The sequence below is a fragment of the Acomys russatus genome, chromosome 1, assembly GCF_903995435.1.
Source record: "Acomys russatus chromosome 1, mAcoRus1.1, whole genome shotgun sequence".
NCBI classification, from domain to species: domain Eukaryota; kingdom Metazoa; phylum Chordata; class Mammalia; order Rodentia; family Muridae; genus Acomys; species Acomys russatus.
The window spans coordinates 23,655,718-23,680,792 of NC_067137.1; the positions used below are offsets into that span (position 1 = coordinate 23,655,718).

At 47.4% G+C, this 25,075-nt stretch overlaps 1 protein-coding gene across 1 annotated transcript in view; it reads left to right on the forward strand.

The window, feature by feature from the left end:
- Window positions 1-25,075, forward strand: part of Dpysl5 (dihydropyrimidinase like 5) — an 85,536-nt gene that overhangs the window by 9,392 nt on the left and 51,069 nt on the right. Inside the window, exon 2 of the mRNA XM_051172444.1 lies at window positions 24,742-25,006. Within this exon, the coding sequence (XP_051028401.1) occupies window positions 24,746-25,006 (261 nt within the window). The 5' untranslated portion in view covers window positions 24,742-24,745. The remainder of the gene's footprint in view (window positions 1-24,741; window positions 25,007-25,075) is intronic.

The window sequence follows — 25,075 nt, forward strand, 5'->3', positions numbered from 1 at the left end:
CCTCAGTCTTCTGTCTCGATGCCCTCCTGATCCGTCCGCTCCCCCCCCCCACCTCTTTTACTCTCAACCTTGCCACTGAGGTACAGCCCAGCCTGAGGACCCATTTTCTGGACTTGCCTTGACCAGCCTGGAATTCTCATCCTTTCCTATTCCTGCTTAAACTTTGCTCTGAGCATCAAGAAAAAGCCACAAACCCTGGGAGCCAGGGCCTGGCTTGGAGCAGCAGTGTATCGAAAGCTTTTTTTAAAATTGTCTTGATTGAGACACGAGATGACTACCGTAAGGTTGTCCTATGTGCAATCCTGTGGCCTTCAGTATGTTCACAGAGCATAATATTAGAACACTTCAGTTGCGCGGGAAGAAACCCCAGGCCCAACAGTAGTCACTCCACCTTTCCCTCACGCATCTCCTCCCTGCCTCTGCACCCCCTGGCAACCATACAGCCATTTCTGTCTGCGATTTGCTCATTCTTGGCATTTCATACAAATGGAGCCATAGAGTACTTGGCCTTTTGTGACCACTGAAACCCCAAGTTTTAGTCACTTAAGCAGTAATTCAATGTCTGTACTCTAGTTCACAATATACCTTTTTTACCCCTTTAATATAGAGATTAAAGGCATTTGGAAAGTTGCTGTTAAATAGCTAAATAGTTGCCAGTCAAGCTTGCTAAAGCTGGAATGTAGCTCAGCTGTAGAGAGCTTGTCTGCCACATGAAAGGCCCAAGGCTCAATTCAAAGAAAAGAGGGAGAGGAAGAAGCCGGGTGACCTGGTGCCACACTCTGAAAAGGACAGCTCACAAGGTATCTAGACCTCTATCCATTCAGAGCAGGAACGCATCCCACAGGAGAATTCTTACATAGATAATGAGGACGATGAGTGACATCTAAGTGGCTCAGACTGGAAAGTGTGATGGTGACGTTTCCATCCCTGTGGCAAAAACCCGAGGAAACAGCTTTAAGGAGGAAGGGTTTGTCTCCAGCTCACGGTTCAGCGGGTTCGTGGTGGGCTGGCTCCGGTTGCTTTAGGCCTGCGCTGAGACAGAATATCATGGCAGCAGGAGCAAGGTAGGGCGAAGCAGCTCACCTCGGCAGAGCAATGGAGAATGTAGGGAGGGCAGGGACAAGAGCATCCGTCCAAGGCATGCTCCCAGTGACCCTCCAATAAAGCCCACCTCCTAATCTCCACTCCCTCCCAACAATGCCATCGGATTATGAACCCATACATTGATGGAGCCATTGATGTACAATTCATTGGTGGGGGCCCAAGCCCACAACAAGTAAGCCTCTTATGAACTACACTTTATATCCAAACCACCACACGGCGGGTGTGGAGGTGCCGTCTGGAGGATGCTCAGCTGTCTTCTGTGTGGAGACTGCAGCTGGCAGTGTGTGGCAGCAGATAACTAACCCGTGGTATTGTCACCAAGAGAACCTTCTTGGCTGCAGGAATCCAACCTATGGCTTCACTGACCTTGTTGAGGGAAAAGGCTTCAGGCAGAGGGTGGGTATGAGGTGGGCACAGACCTCAGAAGATGGTGGGATCAGCTTGGGCAGTAGAGAGAGGGAGATGGGCAACCAGAATGGTTAGAGGCATCTAAGGCCATGGCCATTACACCATTACCATTTCTGCCCCTGCCTCTTCCGTATTGGCATCTATCCGCTTTCCAGAGTCCAAAGCTGCTAGACATAAGGTGTGGGCCCGAGCGGTGGGCCCGGAGCATCCCTGGCCTTCATCTCCTGTAGCTCACACAAGCCCAGCCATTGCCCAGGGTCTCTAGCCTGCCCTCAGTGCCTTCCTTTTCCTGTGAGTTTAACTTAATGACAACGCATGCACAAGTTTGAAAATTATCTTTATTTTAGTGTGTGCGTGTTAAAGAAAAGCCTGGGCATACATGCAATGTGCTTATTTCCTGTGGAGTTGTATTAAGATAGTGCCACACTTTCCTCTTCCCCTTGGGAACCTTTGTTAGGTCTTTTGTGCTCCAAATAGCTAACGAATGCATGAAACAGGTGGCCTCTCCCTGACTATAGAATCTTGTTCCAAGGTGAGATGTAGTGATTTTGTGTTGTTTTACATTTAGATGATTTTTTTCCTTTTGGTTTTTTTTTTTTTCCCCAAGACAGGGTCTCTCTGTGTAGCCTTGGCTGCCCTGGACTCATTTTGTAGACCAGGCTGGCCTTGAACTCACAGTGATCCGCCGACCTCTGCCTCCCAAGTGCTGGGATTAAGGGCGTGCGCCACCACACCCCACTAGATGACCTTTTGTGGCATACAAATTATATCATAATCATATATATTATAATGGACCACAAGAATGACTCTGTGTGAAAGAGTCCAGCGCCTGGAAAACATAGTTCATGGTGTGTGTGTGTGTGTGTGTGTGTGTGTGTGTGTGTGTGTGTGTGTGTGTGTAGCTAAGTAGTAATGAATGGCTGAGTGTTTACAAAGACCCCGTGCCAGGTATTGCCACCCACGTTATCACTGAGATGCGTAAACAGTCCTCTGCCCCTCCAGTCACCACAGAGTCTCAAAGGCGGGACCCTGTGGTACCCATTGGAAGCCTGCCGTCAAGGATATTGGAGGGCACCACCACGTGTGTCCTCAGGCTTAGACTTTGCCGTGCCATGCTTGTCGTTCATGTGTGTGCTATGAGGCAAGCCACTTAACCTTCTGAACATGATGGGCCTCTGAGCATGATGGGCCTCATCCATTGCATGGTAGCTGTGAGAGCTAGAACTGTAGGCGCTACACCCTGAGAGTCAGCCCAGTGCAGACTGGAAAATATCTGGGGGGAAAATTGTGTCTATATTCAATGTGTACACACTTCACCATCATTTCTACAACCTAACAACTACTTGGGTGGTGTAAAATTATGTTAGAGGAGTCAGGCGTGGTGGCGTATGTCTTTAATTCTATCACCTTGGAAGGGGGTGAGACAGAGGCAGGTGGATCACTAAGTTCAAGGCTTGCTTGGTCTACATAGTGAATTCCAGGACAACCAGAGAAACCCCATCTCAAAACAAACAAACAAACAAACAAACAAACAAAAAAGCCCAAGCAAACAAAGGATTATAAGTAATCTAGAGAATCTTTTTGTTTGTTTTTCGAGACAGGATTCTCTGTGTAGCCTTGTCTGTCCTGGACTCACTTTGTAGACCAGGCTGGCCTCGAACTCACAGCGATCCACCTGCCTCTGCCTCCCGGTGCTGGGATTAAAGATGTGCACCACCACACCTGGCAAGGATCTTATATTTATGTATTTATTTAGTGTGTGAGGGTAAGGGGTGTTAGAGGACCACTTGCGGCAGTCCTCCGTGTGGACCTGAGGGACTGCACTCGGGTCACCAGCTTTGACAGCAAGCACCTTTCCCCCCTGAGTTATCTTGCCAGCCTGAGACTGTTTAAAGCGTACAAGAAAATGTGCAAGCATCTTAGAGAAATTTTATGCCATGCTTGAGCATCCTCAGATTTTAGCATCTTGAAAAATGGGGATCCTGGAACCAGCCCTTTTCAGAGAGGACCAGATGACTGCATATAAAACATATGATCTGTGCTCAGCAGATAATAGTGCTGAGAAAAATCAGAAGACTTTAAAGGGTGAGGAGTTCACATATTCCTCATGTAACAATCAAATGTGCTGTAAGAAAATATCGTGAGAAAGGAAGAAAAGAAACGTGAACTGTCACTACCCAAGAATGGCGACCATCAGCTCTGCTCACCATCTTCCATTCACTCATTATAAAAATGCACACATACAAGGTCCGTTCTAGTTTTTGAGGGTTTTTTTTCAAGTTACTTTTATTTTTAAATGATGTGTATATACCTGTGCTTGTGCACATGACCGCAGGCGCCGTTGGAGGCCAGAAGAGGGTGTTAAGTCCCCTGGAGCTGGAATTACAGGTAGTTGTGAGCCACCTAGCGTGGTTGCTGGGAACTAAACTCAGGTTCTCTGTGAGCTCAGCACATGCTCTTAACCACTGAGCCATCTCTCCAGCCCCAGGTTTATTGTTTTAATGGTTAATGTTCTTCTTTTTTTTTTTTTAATGAGTCTTCTCATTATGACCCACTAAACATTACCCCCCCCACCCTGAAGTAACCAGTGGGGTGTCTCACGTTCCTATTTACTCCGTGCCAATGTACGTACATATAGGTAGGAGGCAGATAATTTTTGTCATTGTTCATTTGTGAAAGTGAACAGTTTGCATCTGCGTGCAGGTGCCTGCATTGGATTTCCATTTTAGTGATGTTCATGTCTACAACCCTCATGGTCTGGTAGAGATCTGGTTTACATATATAATATCCAAAGGGATGGAGACCACCGCAGTTTATCCCACCACTGCTTACTGATGGCGTCGTCACACCTGCTTCCAGCTGGTTGCACTTGATTGCCAGCAGTGCTGCTGCGGCCATCCCTGTAGCTGCCTCCTACAGTTCCAACGTCTTTATTTCTGTGCTTAAAGTCCTAGCAGTAAAGCCATGGGTCTTTCAGGAGAAGCAATTTTTTTTCAAGAAAGGGTTTCTATGTGTACTCCTGGCTGTCCTGGAACTACTCTTTGTAGACCAGGCTGTCTTTGAACTCACAGAGATCTGCCTGCCTCTGCCTCCCAAGTGCTGGGATTAAAGGTGTGCTCCACCATGCCTTGCCTTCCAAAAATCTTGTTTTGTTTTGTTTTGTTTTTTAAGATTTATTTATCAAGTATACAGTGTTTTGCCTGAGTGTACATCTGCAGGCCAGAAGAGGGCACTAGATCTCATTATAGATGGTTGTGAGCCACCATGAAATTGCTGGGAATTGAACTCAGGATCTTTGGAAGAGCAGCCAGTGCTCTTAACCTCTGAGCCATCTCTGTAGCCCCCAGAAATCTTAATAGAGATCTTTCCTGACTTCTCAAGAAAGGTGCAACATTGCCTCCATCTGTTTTCATCCCAAATCCACACTCTCAGCTCCTGCCAGCATCAGCAGTCACTGCCTTATTACTTCCACTCCCATGCCCTGACTGCTGCAGATGTCAGACCTCTGGATTTGCTTTGCTGTGCTTTACATGTTTTCTCTTGTTTGCATGTGCTATTCCAAGCCCATCAGTATTTAAGAGCCCAGAGATGTCACATGGACAACACATGTCTTCCCAGACCACTTAGTTGTTTAGTGACTTTATTTCTATGGTACTATCTCGGTTTCTTTTCCTGTGGCTGTGATAAAGTAGGGGCAGAGGATGCTTCATTTTAGCTCAAAGCTCAAGGTACGGAAGTCAAGGTGGCTAGAACTGGAAGCAGCTGGTCACATCCCAGCTGCAGTCACAAGTGAGCAGTAAGTGCACGTGTGCTGTTTAGTTTCTTTTCTCTTTCTACTGCCCAGGGTCCCTACTCAGGAGAGTGGAGCCACCTGCAGAGAGCCAGTTCTTCCATCTCGATCAATATAGTCAGGAGAATGCCCCGTAGCCCCATTTCCCAGGTGACTCTAGACCTGTGGTTCTTAATCTGTCAGTCACTTCTCAGATATCCTGCATATCAGATATTTACACTACAGTTCATAACAGTCACAAAATTACAACTATGAAGTAGCAACAAAATAATGTTATGGTGGAGGGTCACCACAACATGAGGGCTGTATTAAAGGGTCGCAGCGTTAGGAAGGTAGGGAAGCATTTGAGCCAGACTGTCAAATTGACAGGAACATAAACAGCCACAGGCATCTTTTACTTTATCAAGTTAAAAGAAAACTGTACAGCATGAGATGGCTGTCCTGTTCTTGATGGCTTAGGTTTCCAGACTCAGTTATTTAAAAGGCTCCTCAGCTCCTTGGTTGGGCATGTTGTTTCATGGATCGCTCATCGTCTAGTATTATTTTTATTTTATATTTTACATTTAAATAAATTCGAGGTGGGTTACAGACTTAGTGTGTACTGTGGGGGTGGGATGCAAATTTCCTATCCTTCCTGAAGAATAACCAGTTATGCCATTGTTGATTGCATAGGTCATTTTCCTTACTGATGTGAGCTGCCACTCCCGTCAGAGAGCATAGGAATCCATTGCCAAGCACGCTCGTGTTTTTGTCTAGTCAAAGCTGATGCCTGCAGTTCTGCCTACAGTGACTTGAGGCAGCATAGTTTAATATTTACTATGATAGTAGTGTAAGGGAAGTTTTGGTTTCTTTGTAAGCTCAGTTGTGTTATTTAAATATGTTTTGACTTTAATCTCAAGTGTGGGATTTTAGTTTGGGCTTTAGTTTGTCCACAGCCGATAATTGTCTTGTGTAGGATGTGGTCTTTGCCAGCTGGTAACTGCCTGCCTGTGCAGCATGGAGAGGGGCGTGGTCTAGGGCTCTAAGGGAGATAAATAGGAGAGCCTGGAGAGAGAAGTGGTGGTGTGTGGCATGTAGCAGTTTGGAGAAACCAGAGATGGCTTGGAGGAGACTGCTTGCTGCCTTTGCTGTTGACAGAGATTGGTGTTGCCCCCAAAGAACCCAACTGACCCTAAACAGCCAGGAGAAGTAAAGGGGTCTGTGCCCCCTCTCCCCACTAACATTCTTTCTTATACCCAGGGTTAAGGGGTTGGTGGAAGGGAGGTAGAGGCTTCAATATTCCAAATAAAATAGAGTTTAAAAATGAGCATCAACATAATAGTCTTTAGCAATTGCCCATCTTAAATATGCATCCTCTTGATGATTGGAAGCACGTAGCCATCATGCAGTCTATGTGAGGACACCTATGACTGTGAGAATCCTTTAGCCGTTTGCCGGCACTTCTTGTTCCTATCCCAGCTCTAAGGAAACCAGCAGTCAAAGCAGAGAAGTAGAGAAGGTCCTGTCGGTAGAAGCGTGTCCTTGCTGCACCAGACCTAGTGCTTTTCTAATACTTAAGTGTTTTTAATGTGCTTCCCTATAGCAAATCAAACATTGTCCCGTTTTTCTTTTACCTATTTGCCAGGAAAAGAAATACCTATTTTACTAATGAAATATTAGGCCTTTCTGTTGTTGCTGTTGTTTAGATTCATTTATTTATTATGTGTATGAGTATTTGCCTGCATGTGTATGTGCATATATATATATATATATACAGATAGATATATATGAACTGTTTGTATGCCCAATTCCTGAGGAGGCCAAAAGAGGGCATTGGATTCCCTGCCACTTGAGTAACAGAAAGTTATGAGCCACCAAGTAGGTCCTGGGAATCAAACCCGGGTCCTCTAGAAGAACAGCCAGTGCTCTTAGCCACTGAGTCATCTTTCCAGACCCCTAGTAACTGTTTTTGAAATATGTAATTGTAATTCTTTTGTTTGTTTGTTTCATGTTTATCCTGAGAATTTTTCTTGTTGCAATTCTAGTAGCTTCTAGTAGCTCTAAAGTATCAATAATAGTAGTCAGGGAAGTCACCGTGCTCTGTCTCTTATTATAATGACTGCAGCTTCTGTGTTTCATCCGGTAAAGTGTGTGTGTGTGTGTGTGTGTGTGTGTGTGTGTGTGTGTGTGTGTGTGTTAGGGTCTCACATATCCTCAAACTTGCTACCTAGCCAAAGATAGCCTTGAACTCCTGCTGCCATCTCTAAGTGCTAGGACTGTAAGTGCACGGTTACAGAAGGCGCTATGTGCTGCTGCGCATGGAGCCCAGGTGTAGCAGTCTGAATAAGAATGGCCCCCATAGACTTATATATTTGAATGTTTAGTCATCAGGGACTGGCACTATTTGAGAAGGATTAGGAGGTGTGGCCTTGTTGGAGGAAGTGTGTCACTGGAGATGGGCGTTGAGGTTTCAAAAGCCCAAGCCAGACCCAGTGTCTGTCTCTCTATGTGTGTCTCTCTCGTCTCTCTCTGTCTCTCTGTCTGTCTCTCTCATCTCTGTCACTTCTCTCTGTCTATCTGTCTCTCTGCCTATACATCATGACGTAGCTTGCAGCTACCGCTTCTACGCCTGCCTACATGCCACCGTACTGTCTGCCACAGCGACAATGGACTAAACCCGAAACTCTGGTTAAATGCTTTCTTTCCTAAGCGTTACCTTGGTTGTGGTGTCTCTTCACAGCAGCAAAGCAGTGACTAAGCTAGACATACTCCACCCGCTGAACTACATCCCAGCTCTAGAGTCTTTCCCTCGAATATTTCTTTCTCATGTTGTGTCGGGGGCAGGGGGCAGGGAAGTTATGTTTTTCTCTTTTTCCTTGGAAACCTTGTCCACCTTACACTTGAATAAGTCTGTTCCATGGTCAGACTTTTTACTTGGGGAGGCTTTTTACAAACTCTTCAGAATTTATTATTTTGACGCCTTGTCTTTTTTGGGTGGATTTGTTGATGTAAATAATGGTCTGCCACGGTCGTGAACTGCCCTTGTTTTGTGGAACAGACCCGAGGAGGCCAAAGGGCATAATTTGTTGACACACTGATGCACCCTGTTTCCTAGAGCTGTGTCCTATGGCCTTTGTTACCTCGGCATCTTTGGGAAAGCAATCAACACTCCATAGGTAGCCCTGTTGCTAGACTTTCTTCTGTAACCAATCATCTTGTCTGCTCTCCCACAGGCACCACACACTGCTGGCCCTGTAGCTTTACATTAAGTCTTGAAACCAGCTTGCCTTCTTAATTTATCCTTTTTCAAAATTCCCTTGTTTTTTTTCTAAGTCCTATGATTCCTACCGGAATCCGTTTATCGCCGTCTATACAGGCCTATCAGGACTCTGCGTGCACTAGGGTGGCTCTGCGACCCATCTGGGGAGAACTGACTCCTTAATGGGAAGTCTTTGCAACCCACAAATGCGCTGTGTTTCATTCCATTTTTCTTGAATCTCAAATTCAAATACTATGACTTTCCATTATATAGATTTTGCATAGATCCTGTTAAATGTGTGTCTTCTTTAAATGTTATGTAAACGAGATGGACACATTTTAATGTTGAAACTGATTTCGTCCTGTCAGCCTTCAGAATGACAAGCTGGGCAGGGAATAGCTGGTGTGGGGTAAAGGGATGACAAGTGACAAACACTAGGCCAGCTTTCCTCTCCTGGGAAGAGCACCTGTGATGGGGGGGAGGCGGGGGACAGCTGATAGATCACCCAGGCAGGCATGTGGTATGAAAACAGGTGACATGGCTCAGTGGTGATGAGAGCATAGATGTTGGGAGGGAGGGAGGGAGGCAGCTGATGTCAGGAAAGATAGCCAACAGGAGGAGTCCCCACACACAGGACCGAATGGCACCAACCACGCGGTGCATGCCACCTCACAGGAAACAAGACACTAGGCCCTTTACAGCCAGGGCCCAGGGGATCGGCACATGACTCGAGGTCTGAAGTCTGACTGTCAGGACAAGAGTTGTGGGAGACTCTTGGCATCCCAGGCTGGAGTCTCGTGTGTTGGGTTCTAAATGTGTCCCCAGCCTCAGTCCGAGATGGTCTGGGGGGGTCCGTAAGTAGCTGCCAGAGACCAGGCACCAAGGAAGACTGGGAGATCAAGGGGAATAACAAGCATTGAGGAAAGTGTCAGCTCTACATCTCTCCAGCAGGAAGAGTGAACAAGGAGAAGTGCTAGGGTTCAGTATGGATGCCTTACACTTGCAGACAGCCACACCTCTATCCCCACTTTGTGCTGGCTTTCCAGGTCCAGCACATCCATCTCTTTTGACACGGCACATTGATGCTCAACACACGCTTTGTAACCCTGCCCTTGTCCGGAAAGGTAGGCTCTAGAACGTTGTCAGGTGGCTCCCCCTTTTCATACTTAACCCCCCAAGGAAAAGCCTTGGAACCCCATTCTGTCACTTCTCTCTTCCCCTGTTTTGCTCAAGGAAGGCAGCATCCGGGTTGCCTGGCTGCTTAGCAGCCATGCTGGAAGATGCCACTCACCCAGGATTTCAAAAGGCACAACGGAGGAGGGGGCCACTCACTACTGCTTGCCGAGACGACCCTGTCAATTACTCCTTTCGTGGAAGATGATGTCTTGCTGCTAGCTGGGTCCTAGGGCCAGGCTGGGTGAGGGTGACTTTGACTGAGCTGGGGACACTGGGACCAGAGCCAGGTGGAAGCAGAGCGTGAGGAATTTTGTGGGGACCAGCGAGATGTCAAAGTAGACATCCCAATAGGTCAGGGGCTCTCAACCTTCCTAATGCTGTGATCGGTTAGCACAGCTCCTCATGTTATGGTGACCACCACCCACCCAACCATAGAAGCAGTTTGGTTGCCACTTCGTAACTGTAATTTTGCTACTGAGGGCTCTCTCAGTTCCTAAGACCATCAGAAAGATGTTTTCTAATGTCACAACCCAGAGGTTGAGAACCAGTGCAATAGGCCATTTGCTATACAAGTTTATTGTTTAAATAAGTGTATAAGAGGAAATAGGTAGCTTTTGGGGAACTTGCTTGCCCTGGCACAAACTTCTTCCATCTGTGTTTTTGTGCTACCGACCCCTAGCCAGGGTTATTGCTGATTCTACAACCACGTTACTGAAAGAATGCCTTCAAAACCAAGTAGTGACATGAGGCTGTGTCCACAACAACCATATATATATATATGTCCATGTATAATTTTATACAGTTTGCTATATAGTATATAATTTTAAATTTTTTTTGAGGGTCTGGAGTGATGGCTCAGTGGTTAAGGGCACTGACTGCTCTTCCAGAGGACCCGTGTTCAAATCCTAGCACCCACATGGCAGCTCACAAGTGTAACCCTAAAGATCTGACACTCTCACAGAGATATACATGCAGGCAGAACACCAAGGAACATAAAATAAAGGTAGATAAAGAATCATTTTGAGACGGTGTCCCTTGCTACCTTCAAACTGCCCTCAAACTCAGCGTGCAGCCTAGGATAACTTTAAATTTTTGATCCTCTTGACCCCCAGCGGACTACATCTCCGGTTCTCAGTCATTTTTTAAATTAAGATGTTTTAGTTAGCATTCACAATATTGTTTTCATTATGACATTTCCATCCTTATGTACCATTTTACTTTGTTCATATTTGCCCCATTATTCTCCTTTGTTCCCCTCCCCCTCCTTTTCATGTTATATGTGTTTGTACGTGTGTGTGTGTGTGTGTGTAACTCAGACAGTCTTGAACTTGCTGTGTAACCCTGACTGATCTCAAACTCCTGATCCACTCGTGTCTGCCACCAAAGTGCCAGGATCACAGGCGTGTGTCACCACGCCTGTTGTAGTGCCTGCTTTCTCACTCACTCTGGGCTTTGTTCCTTTTCCTCTGTGCCATTATGACAGGTGTAAAATGTAAGCTCATCCTGATTTGCAGTTCTTTGAATATTAATGAAGGTGAACATCTTTTCATTATTTGCCATATATGTTCCTGTCTCCCAGTAGCTTGGCCGCTCGCATTCTTCTCTCGCTTTCCCTTCGGAGTATTTCTGTCCCTCTGAGGATTTACAAGCAGTCCTATAAATTGCAAATGTTAGTCCTTGGTTAGATGTTGGAGACATGTCAGGGCTGGTTTTGATTTATTTTTATGGAAAGTAATTTCTAGTTATCTTTTGCAGTCTTAGAGTTTCCCAGTATCACATAGGCTTACATAAATCAATCTTAGTTTTTCTGGTTTTGGGTTACACAGTGAAAAAATCTCAAGTTTATAAATATACTCTATGCTTTCTTCTGGTCCACTTTATTTTTTTTTAATGTAAAATGTAAATATAATGATGCACTTCATTGCTCAAGACATTGGCAAACCTTCCAGCTGTCTCAGAGTCTTGACCACACTCTCAGGCCTTGTCTCAAGCCTTGGAGGACGTGGGTCAAGCCCTTTACATTCCTGTACGGGACACTAGCTGTGGGACGCACAGAGCCAAATGGCCTCAGGGACTCCTGTCTAGAATCCCCATGTCCTGGGGAGATAAAGAACCACCAAGTTTCAGCTCTGAAGCATTCTTGAGAAGGGGTCCTCCACTCCAGTCAGAGCTAAGTGTGCGCCCACCTTTCTCCCTTCTCACTGGAAATGTCTGGCTATGCATTTCTTCCTCCTGTTAACTTCTGACTCATTGTTAACGCTGCTGCCCTGTAGAGTGCCATCATATGGCATACAGTAACTTTGGGTGTTGCTTTTTTCTCCCTTACTATGATAAAAAATACCCGAAAGAAACAACTTAAATGCAAATTGTTTTGGCTCACAGTTTGAGAGGGTACAGTCCGGCAGGAGAGGAAGAGCATGGTGGAGTTCGTGGCCGTGGGGCACGAGGCGACATGCTCTCATCTCACACATCAGGAAGCAGAGAGCTCAAGAGGGGTGCAGGTGGCTGTCACCTGCAACATCCACCTCACAGGGACCCAGTCTTCTAGCTAAGTCCCACCTCCGAAAGGTTCCACGGCCTCCCAAAACAATGCCACCAGCCAGGGACCAAGTGTTCAAACACATGGTTCAGCAGATGATGGGGGAGGGGATGGGGGCGCTGTTTCCTGTCAAACTGTGACACCCCGCCTCTGTAATCTGGATTGCAGTTTAACAGGCTCACTATTAAAGTGGTGTAGAGATCCATGTGACAATTAGTGTTTGTGTAACAGCAGTGTGCTAGTTCAGGTACGCATTAAGGATCTGGCCTGAGTACAACGGGACAGAGGAAAACACTTGTTTGGTAGACAGAAATGAGTTAGAAATGCTTGAGCGGCTTGAAGTGTCCCCTAAACATTCCACGTGAGGGAGGGTTCATGTGTTAGCCCATTAGCACCATCCAGACCTTTGATTCTTATATAACTGTTTAGAATTTCTCCTCTTCTTAGCCCTTCCCACAAAGTGTGTGGCCTTGCCTGGTCCTTACCACCCTCATTATCTGTCAGGTGAAATTTATATACATCCAAGGCCTGTGAGGCAGGTTCCCTGAAGCACCATATACTAAGAGAACACTCAGGGCCACCTCTTTACCATTATAGGCTAGTTGCTGTCCCCTGACTGGTCTAAGGGATTAAAAAAAAAAAAAAAAAAACAAGTAAAATGCAGCCTTTTAAATTTGTATTTTATTTTAATTGTGTGTGTTTAATTTTTGAGACAGTCCCTGTCTGTGTGGAGTTCAGATGTCCCTCCCTAAAAATATTTAATCCGTTCCTAGTTCTGTCCCTTCATTTTCTATTCTGTGGGACAGTTAATTAACTCAGATCTCCCTCAGGCCCAATTGCCATAAATGAGGCTTCCCAGCCCCCCCGAGCAGCTGGAGAGCCATACCAGCCCCCACCACATGTTCATCCATGGCCTACACGGGCTGCCATTCTAGCTGCTGCTGACATCCTGTGAGCTGTGTGTCGCTCTGAGCCTCTGCTGATGGCTCTGCGCTCCTACACTTCCTAAACTTTACACAACTCCCCCATCCCAGTCCCACCTCTTAGCCCCAAGACATACTTGCCACCCCAGCCCATACTTGCTTCAAAAGAAATGACAGGATGACTGCTGCGGTCCTCTCCCAAGTCCTTGACTCACCACTGGCCCACAGAACTCTCAATGAGAAGCCTTCTTGCCCATTTCTGTTGGCTGTTCTTATGGCCAACCCTTGACACATGTGAATTGCCATCACACCAGCGCAGGCGTCCTTCAGCCAGCGTTTAGTGAGCCCCTTCATTTCTCTCAGAATGGTAAAGTGAATTCAGCAAAGCTCCACCGTCAGGGGACCGCAGCCTGATGCCTAGGAAGTCACTCACTTCTCGTCATATAGTGAGAGTCAGGTTGGTCACCTCAGAGGGCTCCTGTAAGAGTGATGATTGAGGCTGACGTGCAAAAGGAGCTCAAGAGTTAGGATGCGCTGACAGTGTTGATGGCACTTGACAGTCACAGCCGCATGCTCAGAGGGATGAAATCAAAGCCGATGCTCCTGGCCCTGCCTCATGCTGGAACTCCATTTCCTCCTCACACACCCTGGGAAGCCTTGGCGTCTTCGCCCACCCCCTGTTTATGACCCTCTATGATGGGGCCTCATCTTGATTTTGTTTTTTTAATTTTAAGTGTCTAATGAGTTATATATGAGACTTCAGAAAATACATGTGCGATTTAAAGACTAATTCAAAGCTGGTGTCTGTGTCATTCACAGCCAGCTATGTTACAGGAGGTCTTGAGACTGTCACCCCAGTCCCCTCCCCCCACATGACAGAGAGGACTACTGTCCTGACCTTGCTGGTCATCGTGCCCTCATTTTTCTTCACATTTCACCCCACCGTGCCTAACCCCTCATTCCCGTCCACTTGGTTCAATCATTGTATTAATGAAAGCATACCGTATGCATGCACTCATGCCTAGCTTGTCTCCTCTGGTATTGTTTGCAAGTATTGCACATGGCTGTGCTTAGTTCATATTAATTTTCAGTCTAAATGAGAAAAAAAAATGCAATTCCTTTTCATGTTCTGTTTTTTTAATAAAGTAGCCCAGGTTTATAGGAAAACTTGGGGAAGTTAGGTTTGTTTGTTTGTTTGTTTGTTTTTATGTCATTGGTGTTTTGCCTGCATGTACGTCTATTTGAGGGTGTTTGATCCCCTGGAACTGAAGTTACAGGCAGTTGTGAGCTGCCATGTGGGTGCTGGGATTTGAACCTGGGTGCTCTGGAAGAATAGCCAGTGCTCTTAACCGCTGAGCCATCTCTCCAGCCTTTTATTGTTGTTCATTTGCTTGCTTGCCTGCTTCCTTGGTTGGTTGGTTGGTTGGTTTGGTTTGGTTTGGTTTGCTGTTGGGGTCCCCCCCCCCCGTTTATGACTTCCTGCCATCATTCAGAACTTTGGTGTCAACTTGATTTATTTGCCTGTTCCCTCCACGCTTGGGACATCTGTCCCTCCGCTTCCTCACTGACGTTCTGGGAAGCAGCAGCCACTCTGGAGGTCTTTGAGCAGCAGCTGCTTCCTTCAAAGGGCACTGATGAAATTCTTTCTGGGGTCTGGAGACAGCTGGCTGGGGGCTTGGAGAGCTCAGCAGAGCTGAAGAATCTGCTGTGGAGTGGGAAGGGGACCATGGGACGATGGTGACTGTTGGTCCCCGGTGTTAGGTTAAAGTCTCAAGCAGGAGTCTAGTGTCCTTGTCCCCCATGTATACACACCTCTGTCAGCCCTTCTCTGGGGCCTGGGGGGCCAAGCTTGTGAACGTGGGGTTTCATCATACTTAACATTTCTTCAGAATACTTGACCGCTAGACACTTAGAACCACTGTCTGCCTGCATGTTCAAGGTGGTACCCAAGGATGGACAAGATGCCCATGGCATTGACACACAGTGAGGTTGACCAGTCCCAATCTATCCCATCCCAACCCCTCAATACACAAACACACACACACACACACACACACACACACACACACGCATGCACACACGCACGCACGCACATGCCTTGAACTCTGGCTTCTGACAGCTGCCAGTTTCTCTCTCATGCCTTATAGCTAACCTTGCTGAACAAGTGCTCTGGGATCCACTTCTCCCCACCCTCTCACAGCTAATCCTTGGGAAGGCAGCCCTGTCCTCAGCGACATCGCTGCAGCTGGCTCATTAGGCTGGCCACACTGAGCCAGGCCAATCCAGATGGGATTAAAACCTCTTACTTGATTCTAGCCTGTTAAGGACTCAGTGCCCTTGCTTTCACACTTGTCTTCCTGAAGTGACATGTTTCTTTATCTCCCTGGCCTGCGTGCAGGAGGCAGCTGCTATTGGGTGTGGTTTGTAGCTGACCCTTTGCCCTGACTTAGTTTCTAAACTTTTTCAAAAACAAAATACCTGGTCCAGACACCACATGGGCATCCTTGGAGCAGGGTTCTCTTCCTACAGAGCCTCTTGGAGTGCTGGCTCTAATTCCAGTCACCTTGTGTCTCTCCCACCTTCTGACACCAGAGGGGCAGTACTGTCGATACAGATGCTTTGGGGTCCCCAGCTTCAAATGCCCTGTGCCAGTCTTTCCCCTAAGTGATTCATAGCATCTATAGACCTGATGCTGCCCAGCCTCCAGGGTCATGAAAGAGGCCCAGGGGACATTAAGAGGGTTCTTTATTATTCAGGCTGGACTATAAATAAGTTTGTGCCTGTAAAGGATTCAAGATGACACATGTTAAATGTAACACTGGTCACATCATCTTTCTAGTTGCTGTGTCCAGGCGCCCCTCGTCTGCCTATTTGGTCTTTCTTCATGAGCAGCCCTCCGGTGTCCAGGTCTCTAACCCACTAGTCTTTGGAGGTCACAGAGTCCCAGACTGATCCTCTTCCCAGGGTGAGGTTCTACTTGCAGAGTCCCTCAAAACATCTTGCATGAACCTCGAAACCGACCCAAATCAGGCCTGTCACTCAAGCCAGCTTTCCTGGACAGTCACACTGGCCTGGGGCTCCTGGAAAAGTCCAGATATCTGAGAAAAGTGACAGGGATAATAAACATTTGTTTGGACAAGCTGTCCTTATTGCCTGTGGAACATTCCAGAATGGTCTTTAGTGGGTACCTGGATTAAGGAAAATGAGTTCTCATTGACATAGAATGGATTTGTAGATTCCTGCTTATTCAAGAATGAATGAATGAATGAATAAGTGAATGGCCAGGGTTGGTGAGGAGCTTGGTCCCAGGCCAGGTGGAGTTTGTTAGGAGAGCAGCAGGGAAAACGGGTCACAGGAGTTGAGACAGCTATGGCTGTTCTTGCTGAAATGATTACCAGGTTGTCCTTGGTGGTGACACTAACATGCTTGCCCCTGAAGAGGAAATGCCAGGATTTGGTTGATGACAGGGTTGAGCCTACAGGTCTTCCTGTCATCGCCTGTATGCCTTGCTTGGGTGTCATAAGCAGAACTCTACATCATTTTAGTTTAGTGCTGGAGATTGAACCCAGAGCCTCCCGTGTGCTAAACACATGTTTTCTCTGCCACTGAGCTCTCCTGGACAGTCACACTGGCCTGGGGCTCCTGGAAAAGTCCTTCAACCCCACCTTCAACCCCACAAATACCACTTTAAATCTACTCAATAGTTAGTAAAATTACTAAGAGTTAATTATACAACTTTACTATGTTTTATATTAGTTAAGTACTATTTTGTACTTTCTAAATTTAGAAATCAATTTACTTTTTTTTTTTTTTTTTAAATGGGACTGGAGAGGTTAAGAGCACTTGCTGCTCTTCCTAAGGACCCAGGTTTGACTCCCAGCACCCACAAGGCAGCTCACAACTCCAGTTCCAGGCAGTGGCCATACACATGATACTCAGACATACAAGCAAGCAAAACACACCCATACATGTAAAATAACTCAACGTTAATTTATTAACTCAAACTTGGCATTTCGCAGATGCCTCACACTTCCCCTGAGGGCCTGTTGACGAGCTTTCATTTGTTGTTATGGTTTAAACTCAAAAGAAAATCCTGTCCCTGAGTGGCTCCAGGTGGCTCTGTCAACTCTCCCAGCATTCCCTTCTTTGTGTGGTTTTTCAGTGGCTCACATATTACCATGCTACTAAGCTCTACAGTGAACCTCCCCCCCCCCATATCCTCACACACCTCCCCCTCCGTTGAAGATGGCTTTCCCACTGGGAAAGCTGCTAAATGCCATCTCACTACTGCTTTCTTTTGTGCCAGTCAGAAGAAAAAGAGCTGCAGGTTGTCATTCATTTTATTCTGAAACAATTGCTGGCATTGCCTTTTTATCCCGTGACAAGTGGTAACTACTTAGCACCACACCAGCCAGCCTGTGTTGGCTTCAAATTGCACCAGCTTCACCCACTCTTTTAATTACTACCCAGCTAGCAGCTGGATTGGCTTAAATGCCATGGGAATTTCTTGCCTCTTCTTTTTTCCTTTTTCTTTTTGTGACGTCCCAGGGGCAAGTTATATGACAAGCCATGTTATCTCTTCCTCCCTCTCCCTTTTTTTTTGCAAAGCAGAAGCAGGCTTTATGAGGCGTTGTCACAGAAAAATGGAAAAATTGAGAAAAATTGAGAAATCAAGGAAAAGTCAGAGAAACATCCCAGAGTGGGCGATGTTTACCAGGGAGGGAAAAAGTCACTGGACGCTTCGGTGGGGAACCAACCAGTGCCTGTTAGAAGTAGGAACCTGCGCCTTAAAAACCAATGCCAAGTTCACATGGAGGCCCTTGTGCAGGTCGGAGCCTTGCCCCCCCTCCCCCTCATTGCACCCATGTGCCTATGCAGCCTCCAGCTGAGCTGCTGCTGGGGAGGGAGGAGGGGAGGGGGAGGAGGCAGCTGTGTGGGACAGACTGTGCAGGCTCCCCTTGTCTGACGCCTCCCCACAGGCACGGGGAGCTGGGGAAGGTGATGACAGAAGCAGACAATTCCAAAATGCAGCCTTGGGGCTGGCGTTTCCTTGGCAGAGCACAGGCGCCTTCGAGGAGTCCAGGGGTGTGCATTTTGTGGATGCTGCCTGAATCTCAACCTTGTCTCTCTCTGTTCAGCAAGATGCTGGCTGGGCAGGTTCTGCTTGGGAACCTCTGCCGGCAGTTTCCAGGAGGCGTGGCTTCTGTTATTCAGCAAGACTGCTTCTGGATACGGTGATTGTTGCTATTTCAAACCTGAAGAGGCTCTCTCTGGAAGACCTAGCTTCCTGCTCACTGTGTTGCCTCCCACCCAGAAGGCCCTGATCCCAGAATGGCATGTCTCCTTAGTACTCACCCACCCGGGACTGGCTGAGGAAAGAAAAAAAGAAAAAAGAAAGAAAAAGACTCCAGGCCACAGAACCAGGAGATCTGGGGGAGCAAGCTGTGTGCTGTTAGATAAATCTTGGCACATCAAGATACGCACCATCTTGCTGTTGCAGGCCTCGCTGCTCTGAATGAATGTTAGAATTCGTCAGAGGCCTCAGTTTGCAGGAGAACTACCCTGCCCATCCTGGAGAGTCCTTTGTTAATCACAGTCCAGGGGCTGGAGGGAGGGAAAGTCACGGCAAACGGGGCACCTCCTGCAGTTCCAGAGTGCCACGCTCTACTCTCCCTAACAGCTTTAACTATCCAGCATTTTTAATCATTCCCAAGACAGACATATGCTCTGAATTCTTTTGCCTGCATAGACAAATAGCTGTCTGATTAAAGTTTTTGTTGTTGTTAAATGTGTAGGCCAGAAGCCTCTAAAGGAGGTGACCTTTATCTCAAGGCCCAGTTGTCCTTTAATAGTGATTTAATTAGAATGCTCATATCTGTCTAGTGTGATGCTAATGTCTTCAACCTGACAGCAAAAAAAAAAAAAAAAAAAAAAAAAGCACACATCTGGTGACTGGACAGTTGTGAAGCCTGGGAGTGCTGAGGTCAAGATACCCACTGATGAGGGATCTATTCCTGGCTTTGGGGGACCAGTGCCTGTGTTGTATCCTCACGTGGAGAAGAAGGGCGAGACCTCACTCTCCTGTCTCCTCAAGTAAAGATACTAATCCCATTTGTAAGGGTTTCACCTTGTAGCCTAATTACCTCCCAGAGGGTCCACAGCTAAGGACCATCCATCCCTTGGGAGGGAAGCACACAGCATGCACGAGATAGAGTACAATGGGCTCTTATCTTTGCATTGCAAGTGACTGAGGAGAAAAGTGGGTGGCCTGGCGAAATCAATACTAACATCCTATATAGTTTCTCTTTTCTTTCTTTCTTTTTTGTTTTTTGAGACAGCATTTCTCTATGTTACCTTGGCTGTCCTGGACTTGCTTTGTAGACCAGGCTGGCCATGAACTCACAGCGTCCCGTCCCGCCTGCCTCTGCCTCCTGAGTGCTGGGATTAAAGGCGCACGCCACCACTGCCTGGCTTTCTTTTGGTTGGAACCTTCTGACAAGAATGATGCCAGAATCAGCTGGCTCCACCAGAGCAGACCAGGGACAGACTAGCCAGGGTCATTGATGGTGCTAAGGAGTATATAACAGTCACCTTCAAATCTCTCCCTTTCGGGGACTCTGCACAAAGGACCAGCGTACCCACATCTTCTCCATTCCTTCCCAAACGCTTGCACATGCAGAAGGCTGGCAAGGCTGCGGAGAGTTGCCAGGAGCACACCTCTTTTGTTTAGTTTAGCAGAGAGGAGCCCGGGGTGAGCGGTAGGAACAGGTGCTAATGAGGTTACGAGGGAGGTGTGAAGCCTAATGAATATCAACAGCCAACAGCAGGGGGAAAGTGAGGGTATCTTGGGTGACACAGACTTGGAAGTGTAGAAGCCTGTGGGAGGACACTGATGTCACAAGACTTCCCTAGGGGCACTGAGCAGCTGGTCTCACCCATGCCAGCTATGGTCTGGTACACTGGGAAAGGCATCCAGTTTAAACCAGTGTTTGTCAGTGTTTTTTCTCTTTACCTTTCAGTTCCTCTGTGATGTGGGTTACTTGTGTCTCCCTCACACAGTAGGCAGAGTTTCACCAGAGCGAGGCCGGGGTCTTTCCCACAATTGTGTCCTGTAAAAAGGGGACAAAGTTGCAAGCTATTACAGTGTCGGTTTTTTGTTTTGTTTTGTTTTTAAAGAAATAGTCTCCAAATGTGGGAGCAGAGAGCATGTTCGGCCATCTTGCCTTAATATTATCCCAGCAAGGCAAGGCAGGTTGAGGGTGTTCGTTCCAAAGCCTTGGTCCATCCCCAAAGGCTAAGCCCCATAGATGGTTCTGGATGACAAATCCACTGTGCCTCCTGTAGCTAGAACCAGAAGTCAGGATGGTGCTCACCACACTGGGTCCAGCCCTGCCTGGAGGCTAGACTATGGCTTATGCTGAAGAGGCTCTGCTGGGCAGCTGCAGATGGGGCCTAGGTCACCCCACTTCCATATTGGCAGCACAGTTTAAGGCTAAGAGTGTGTGCATTCGGAGCTGTATGCCGAGGGTGCTGTAACAAAATGGTGCGCACTGGGTGTAGTAAACACTGCGCACTTAATTTGCCTCTGGTTCTGAGGCTGGAAGACTGTAGTTCAGGGAGGGCCCTGACCCAGCTGGTAGATGGTTACCGTCTCATTGTCTTCTCATATGGTTTTCCATTTTTATTTTTTAACATTCTTAGAAAAAGCAGGGTGGGGGAGTGGGGGGGGAAGGGAGGGGAAGGCCATCTGGTCTCTTCTAACAAGGGCACCAGTCGCACCAGGTCAGGGTTCCACCCTATTTATAGGCTTATTTAACTTTAAAGACTCGTTTCCAGATAGCGCCATCCGCTCCTGGTGGGGTTAAGCCAGCCACATATACAGTTGAGGGTGAGGAGACATGGGGAGATGAAATCCTGAGTTAAAGTGTGTTGTTGGCACCAGGATGGTGAAGGACCCCAGAGACACAGGCTCAGGGAAACGGCAAGGCTTTGCTGTAGTCTGTGTGAAGACCTCAACAATGTGTGCATAGAAATGTCAACCACAGCTGCCTCCTTCCCTGGATAAGGTAGTTTCCTCTTGAAGGAATTCCCTCTTGAGTGGTTCTAAGTGCAGAGTCCAGCCTGACTATCCAAGACGGGCCCAGTCCTGTAGGAATGGGGTCTCCAGACCAGGGAAAGTGTAGGGCTGCCTGCTATTCTGCAGAGAAGCAGTCAGGGCCATGTTTACCCTCAGGGATTCCCAACTGCGAAGTAGGAAAACAAATACTTTTAGGGGAGGTTCTAGACAGGGTCTCTCTGTGTAGCCCTGACTATTCTGGAATTTACTCTGTAGAAAGGGGGAAAAAGGCTTTCCAACATCAATTGGGCACATTGGCACAAGCCATTAGTCTTAGCACCCTGGAGACAGAGACAAATAGATCCCTGAGAGTTCAAAGGCCAGCCTGATCTACATAGGAAGTTCCAGTTTAGCCAGAGCTACACAGAGAGACCCTGTCTCAAAAACAACAACAACAAAAGCCCAACAATAAAACCCTAGCAAACATATGAATATTCCTATTGTAAAAGCAATACAAGTTTACTGAATAACATTCTGAAAAGACTATGAAGAATACAGCTGAGTTCCCACTACGAACTTCCCTCAGCCTGCCAATCCTGAATTGGGTGCCCTGGAGTGTATGCCCTTTAACCTCCGCTGCCTGTGCTCTCGATTGAGGCTAACACTTCCTGCCGTCTTCGCTCTTTGCAGGGTTGCACAGAAAGTGCTGGGCTCATGACGTTAATGCCTTGGCAGTCACTGCTACTGTTTGCACTAAAGACAGTTCGCCTTGGCTTTTGATTTTGGTAGCACAGCTCAGAGCAGAACCCCCTGTAAGTTATTCCTGCCTCATCTTCCAGGTTTCCCACGCTGCACATGCGCACTGTGAGCACTGAGGCAAACCAGCATTTTCCTATAAAACATGAATACAAGTATGTGGTGGTGTCACAGTGTGTGTAAGCCTTAAAGCCACCTGGAAAGCTACCTCCTCCCCTCTGCCCTGCCACCACTATCATCTTGTCACAGAAACTGGACCTGTCCTTTCCTCATCACACCAATTAAGAAAATGGCCCATAGACACACCCACGTGCCAATCCAATGGAGACAGTTTCCCTCTTCTCGAGTATGTCCCATAGGTGACTGAAACTCACTAGGACAATACACGAAGCCAGCCAGTAAATGATGGAAGATGTCAGCTACTATCAGCACTCTGATAAGAGATTCGGCTTAAAGCATGAGTGGAAGATCAGTTCCAGACAAAACTTGGGTGGTTTTGGTTTTGCTTGTTTGTTTTTTCATGACAGGGTTTCTCAGTGTAGTCTTGGCTGTCCTGGATTCGCTTTGTAGACCAGGCTGGCCTCAAACTCACAGAGATCCTCCTGCCTCTGCCTCCCCCGAGTGCTGGGATTACAGGTGTGTGCCACTCGGCCCACTTGGACTTGGGTTTGTAATGAGAGAGAAGGAAAGAAGGCAAAAGAAAGGATTTGGCCAGAATAGTTTTCCCATCACTGAGGACCAGACCCATTTTCAAATTATTACTTATTATAAAGTCAAGAGTCCAGTTTTCAGTGTGTGGGGCAAAAGATCCCATGAAAATGTGTCTGGACGCAGACAACAGGCCTGTCCCCATCTTCCCTAGTCTCTCTATTCCAACCTCCTCCCATGACCTGTTTGCCAATGCCCTCACACTGGGGAGCAAGGCCCTTCTCCTCAGGGGTGAGGGTGATACCTTGCTGGGACCATATGTTCAAGGGCGCAGCTGTCACTCCCAGACACCTGTCTCATGTCCCCGCACTCCCTAGGGCAACATCTCCTGAATACCAGTTTTCCCACAACAGTTCAGGAGCGCCTGCTGGGTAGGCTTAGAGGGCACTGGATGCTCTCTTGGGGCTGTCTCCACACATGACAAAAACATGAGACCCCTGCTCTAACCAGCTGTGCAGGAGATCAAGCCAAACACTTCAGCTTGCTGATGAGTCTTCTTGCAACAGACCCGCTTCTTCCACAGACCCCCAAGAAACTCTAGACCATGGAGATCTAGATAGATATCGGTCACATAAACCACCCTGGGTGACCTGACTATCTGGTCATCACAAATTCCTTAGCAAGTTCAGCTTTCTCACCTGTCAACTGTGGATCCCAGTGGAATTTTGAAAATAACATTAGATAGTAGATATGAAAATCTCTTAAATACATATAGCAAGCTGGCATAGGGTTACATACTTGTAATCCCAGTACTTAGGAGGGTGGTTGGAAGGGACAAAAGTTCAAGGCCAGCCAGGACTACAAAGGGCTATATACTTTGAGATAGCATTTTAGGAAGGTAAAAAGCAATGTCTCAGGGGCTGAGAAGATGGCTGGGTCAGAGCAAGCATGCTGCAGAAGCATGAAAACCTGAGCTCTGTCTCTGACACTCACGTGAGAGGCTGGCTGTGGTGGTACTCCCCAGTAAGTCTAGAGGCAGGAGGCAGAGCCAGGAGAATCCTGGGTCCTGCTGACCCGCCAGCCTCGCCTAGTTGGAAAGCCCTAGTGAAAGATCGTCTCTCAAGAAACATGGTACATGGGGCCAGAGAGATGGTTCAGTGGTTAGAAGCACTGGATGCTGTCCCAGAGGACCGGGTTTTGGTTTTTGGTTTTTTGGTTTTTTGAGACAGGGTTTCTCTTGTAGTCCTGGCTGTCCTGGACTCTCTTTGTAGACCAGGCTGGCGTCAAACTCATAGTGATCCACCTACCTCTGCCGCCCAAGTGCTGAGATTAAAGGCGTGCGACACTACGCCTGGCTCAGTGGACTGGATCTTGATTCCCAGCACCCATATGGCGGTTCACAACCATCCTTAGCTCATTTCATGAGATCCTGCAACCCTCTCTGACCTTGTTGGACACCAGGCACACACATGTACACATACATATATGTAGGCAAAACATTCATACACATAAAATAACATAAAATCCTAAAAAGTGTTGTTGGTTTTTTGTTTTTGTTTTTTTTTGTTGTTGTTGTTGTTTGGTTTTTTGAGACAGGGTTTCTCTGTGTAGCCTAGGCTGTCCTGGACTAACTTTGTAGATTAGGCTGTCCTCGAACTCACAGTGATCCGCCTGCCTCTGCCTCCCAAGTGCTGGGATTAAAGGTGTGCACCACCACCACCACCAGGCCTAAAAAGATTAAAAAAAAAAAAAAAAAAAAGGAAAGACACACAGTGAACAATGCCTGAGGAACAACCCAAGGTTTACCTCTGACCTCCACATGTATTTCCACACCTGCGTGTGTACTTACTTGTACACATACAAAAGTGATGATTCTGTGGGTCCCAGTTCCCCCTGCCCAGCTTCGTGTCATGGTTCCGGATGAAACCCACTGTGCGGTCAGGGAAAGACTCGTGATTAAAGCTTCCTGTGGGACCAGGTTTCGCAGGCCACCCCCTTCCCTAGTCCCCCTGGCTGCGGGGATCGAACTCTGAGAGAGGAAGGGGCGGGCTTTGGTGACTAGGAAAATGGCACCTTAACCCGGTTCCCACTTCCCTGCCACAGGAACATGCTTGCCAACTCAGCCAGTGTGCGGATCCTCATCAAGGGAGGCAAGGTGGTGAACGATGACTGCACTCACGAGGCGGACGTCTACATTGAGAATGGCATCATCCAGCAGGTGGGCCGAGAGCTCATGATCCCCGGTGGGGCCAAGGTGATTGATGCCACCGGGAAACTGGTGATCCCTGGAGGGATTGACACCAGCACCCACTTCCATCAGACCTTCATGAACGCCACCTGCGTGGACGACTTCTACCATGGGACCAAGGTAATGCTCCTTTGTCCCCAGAGTGCCTCCCTCTTTGCTGCTTTGGCCTGCTTCTGGGACTGCTCTAGA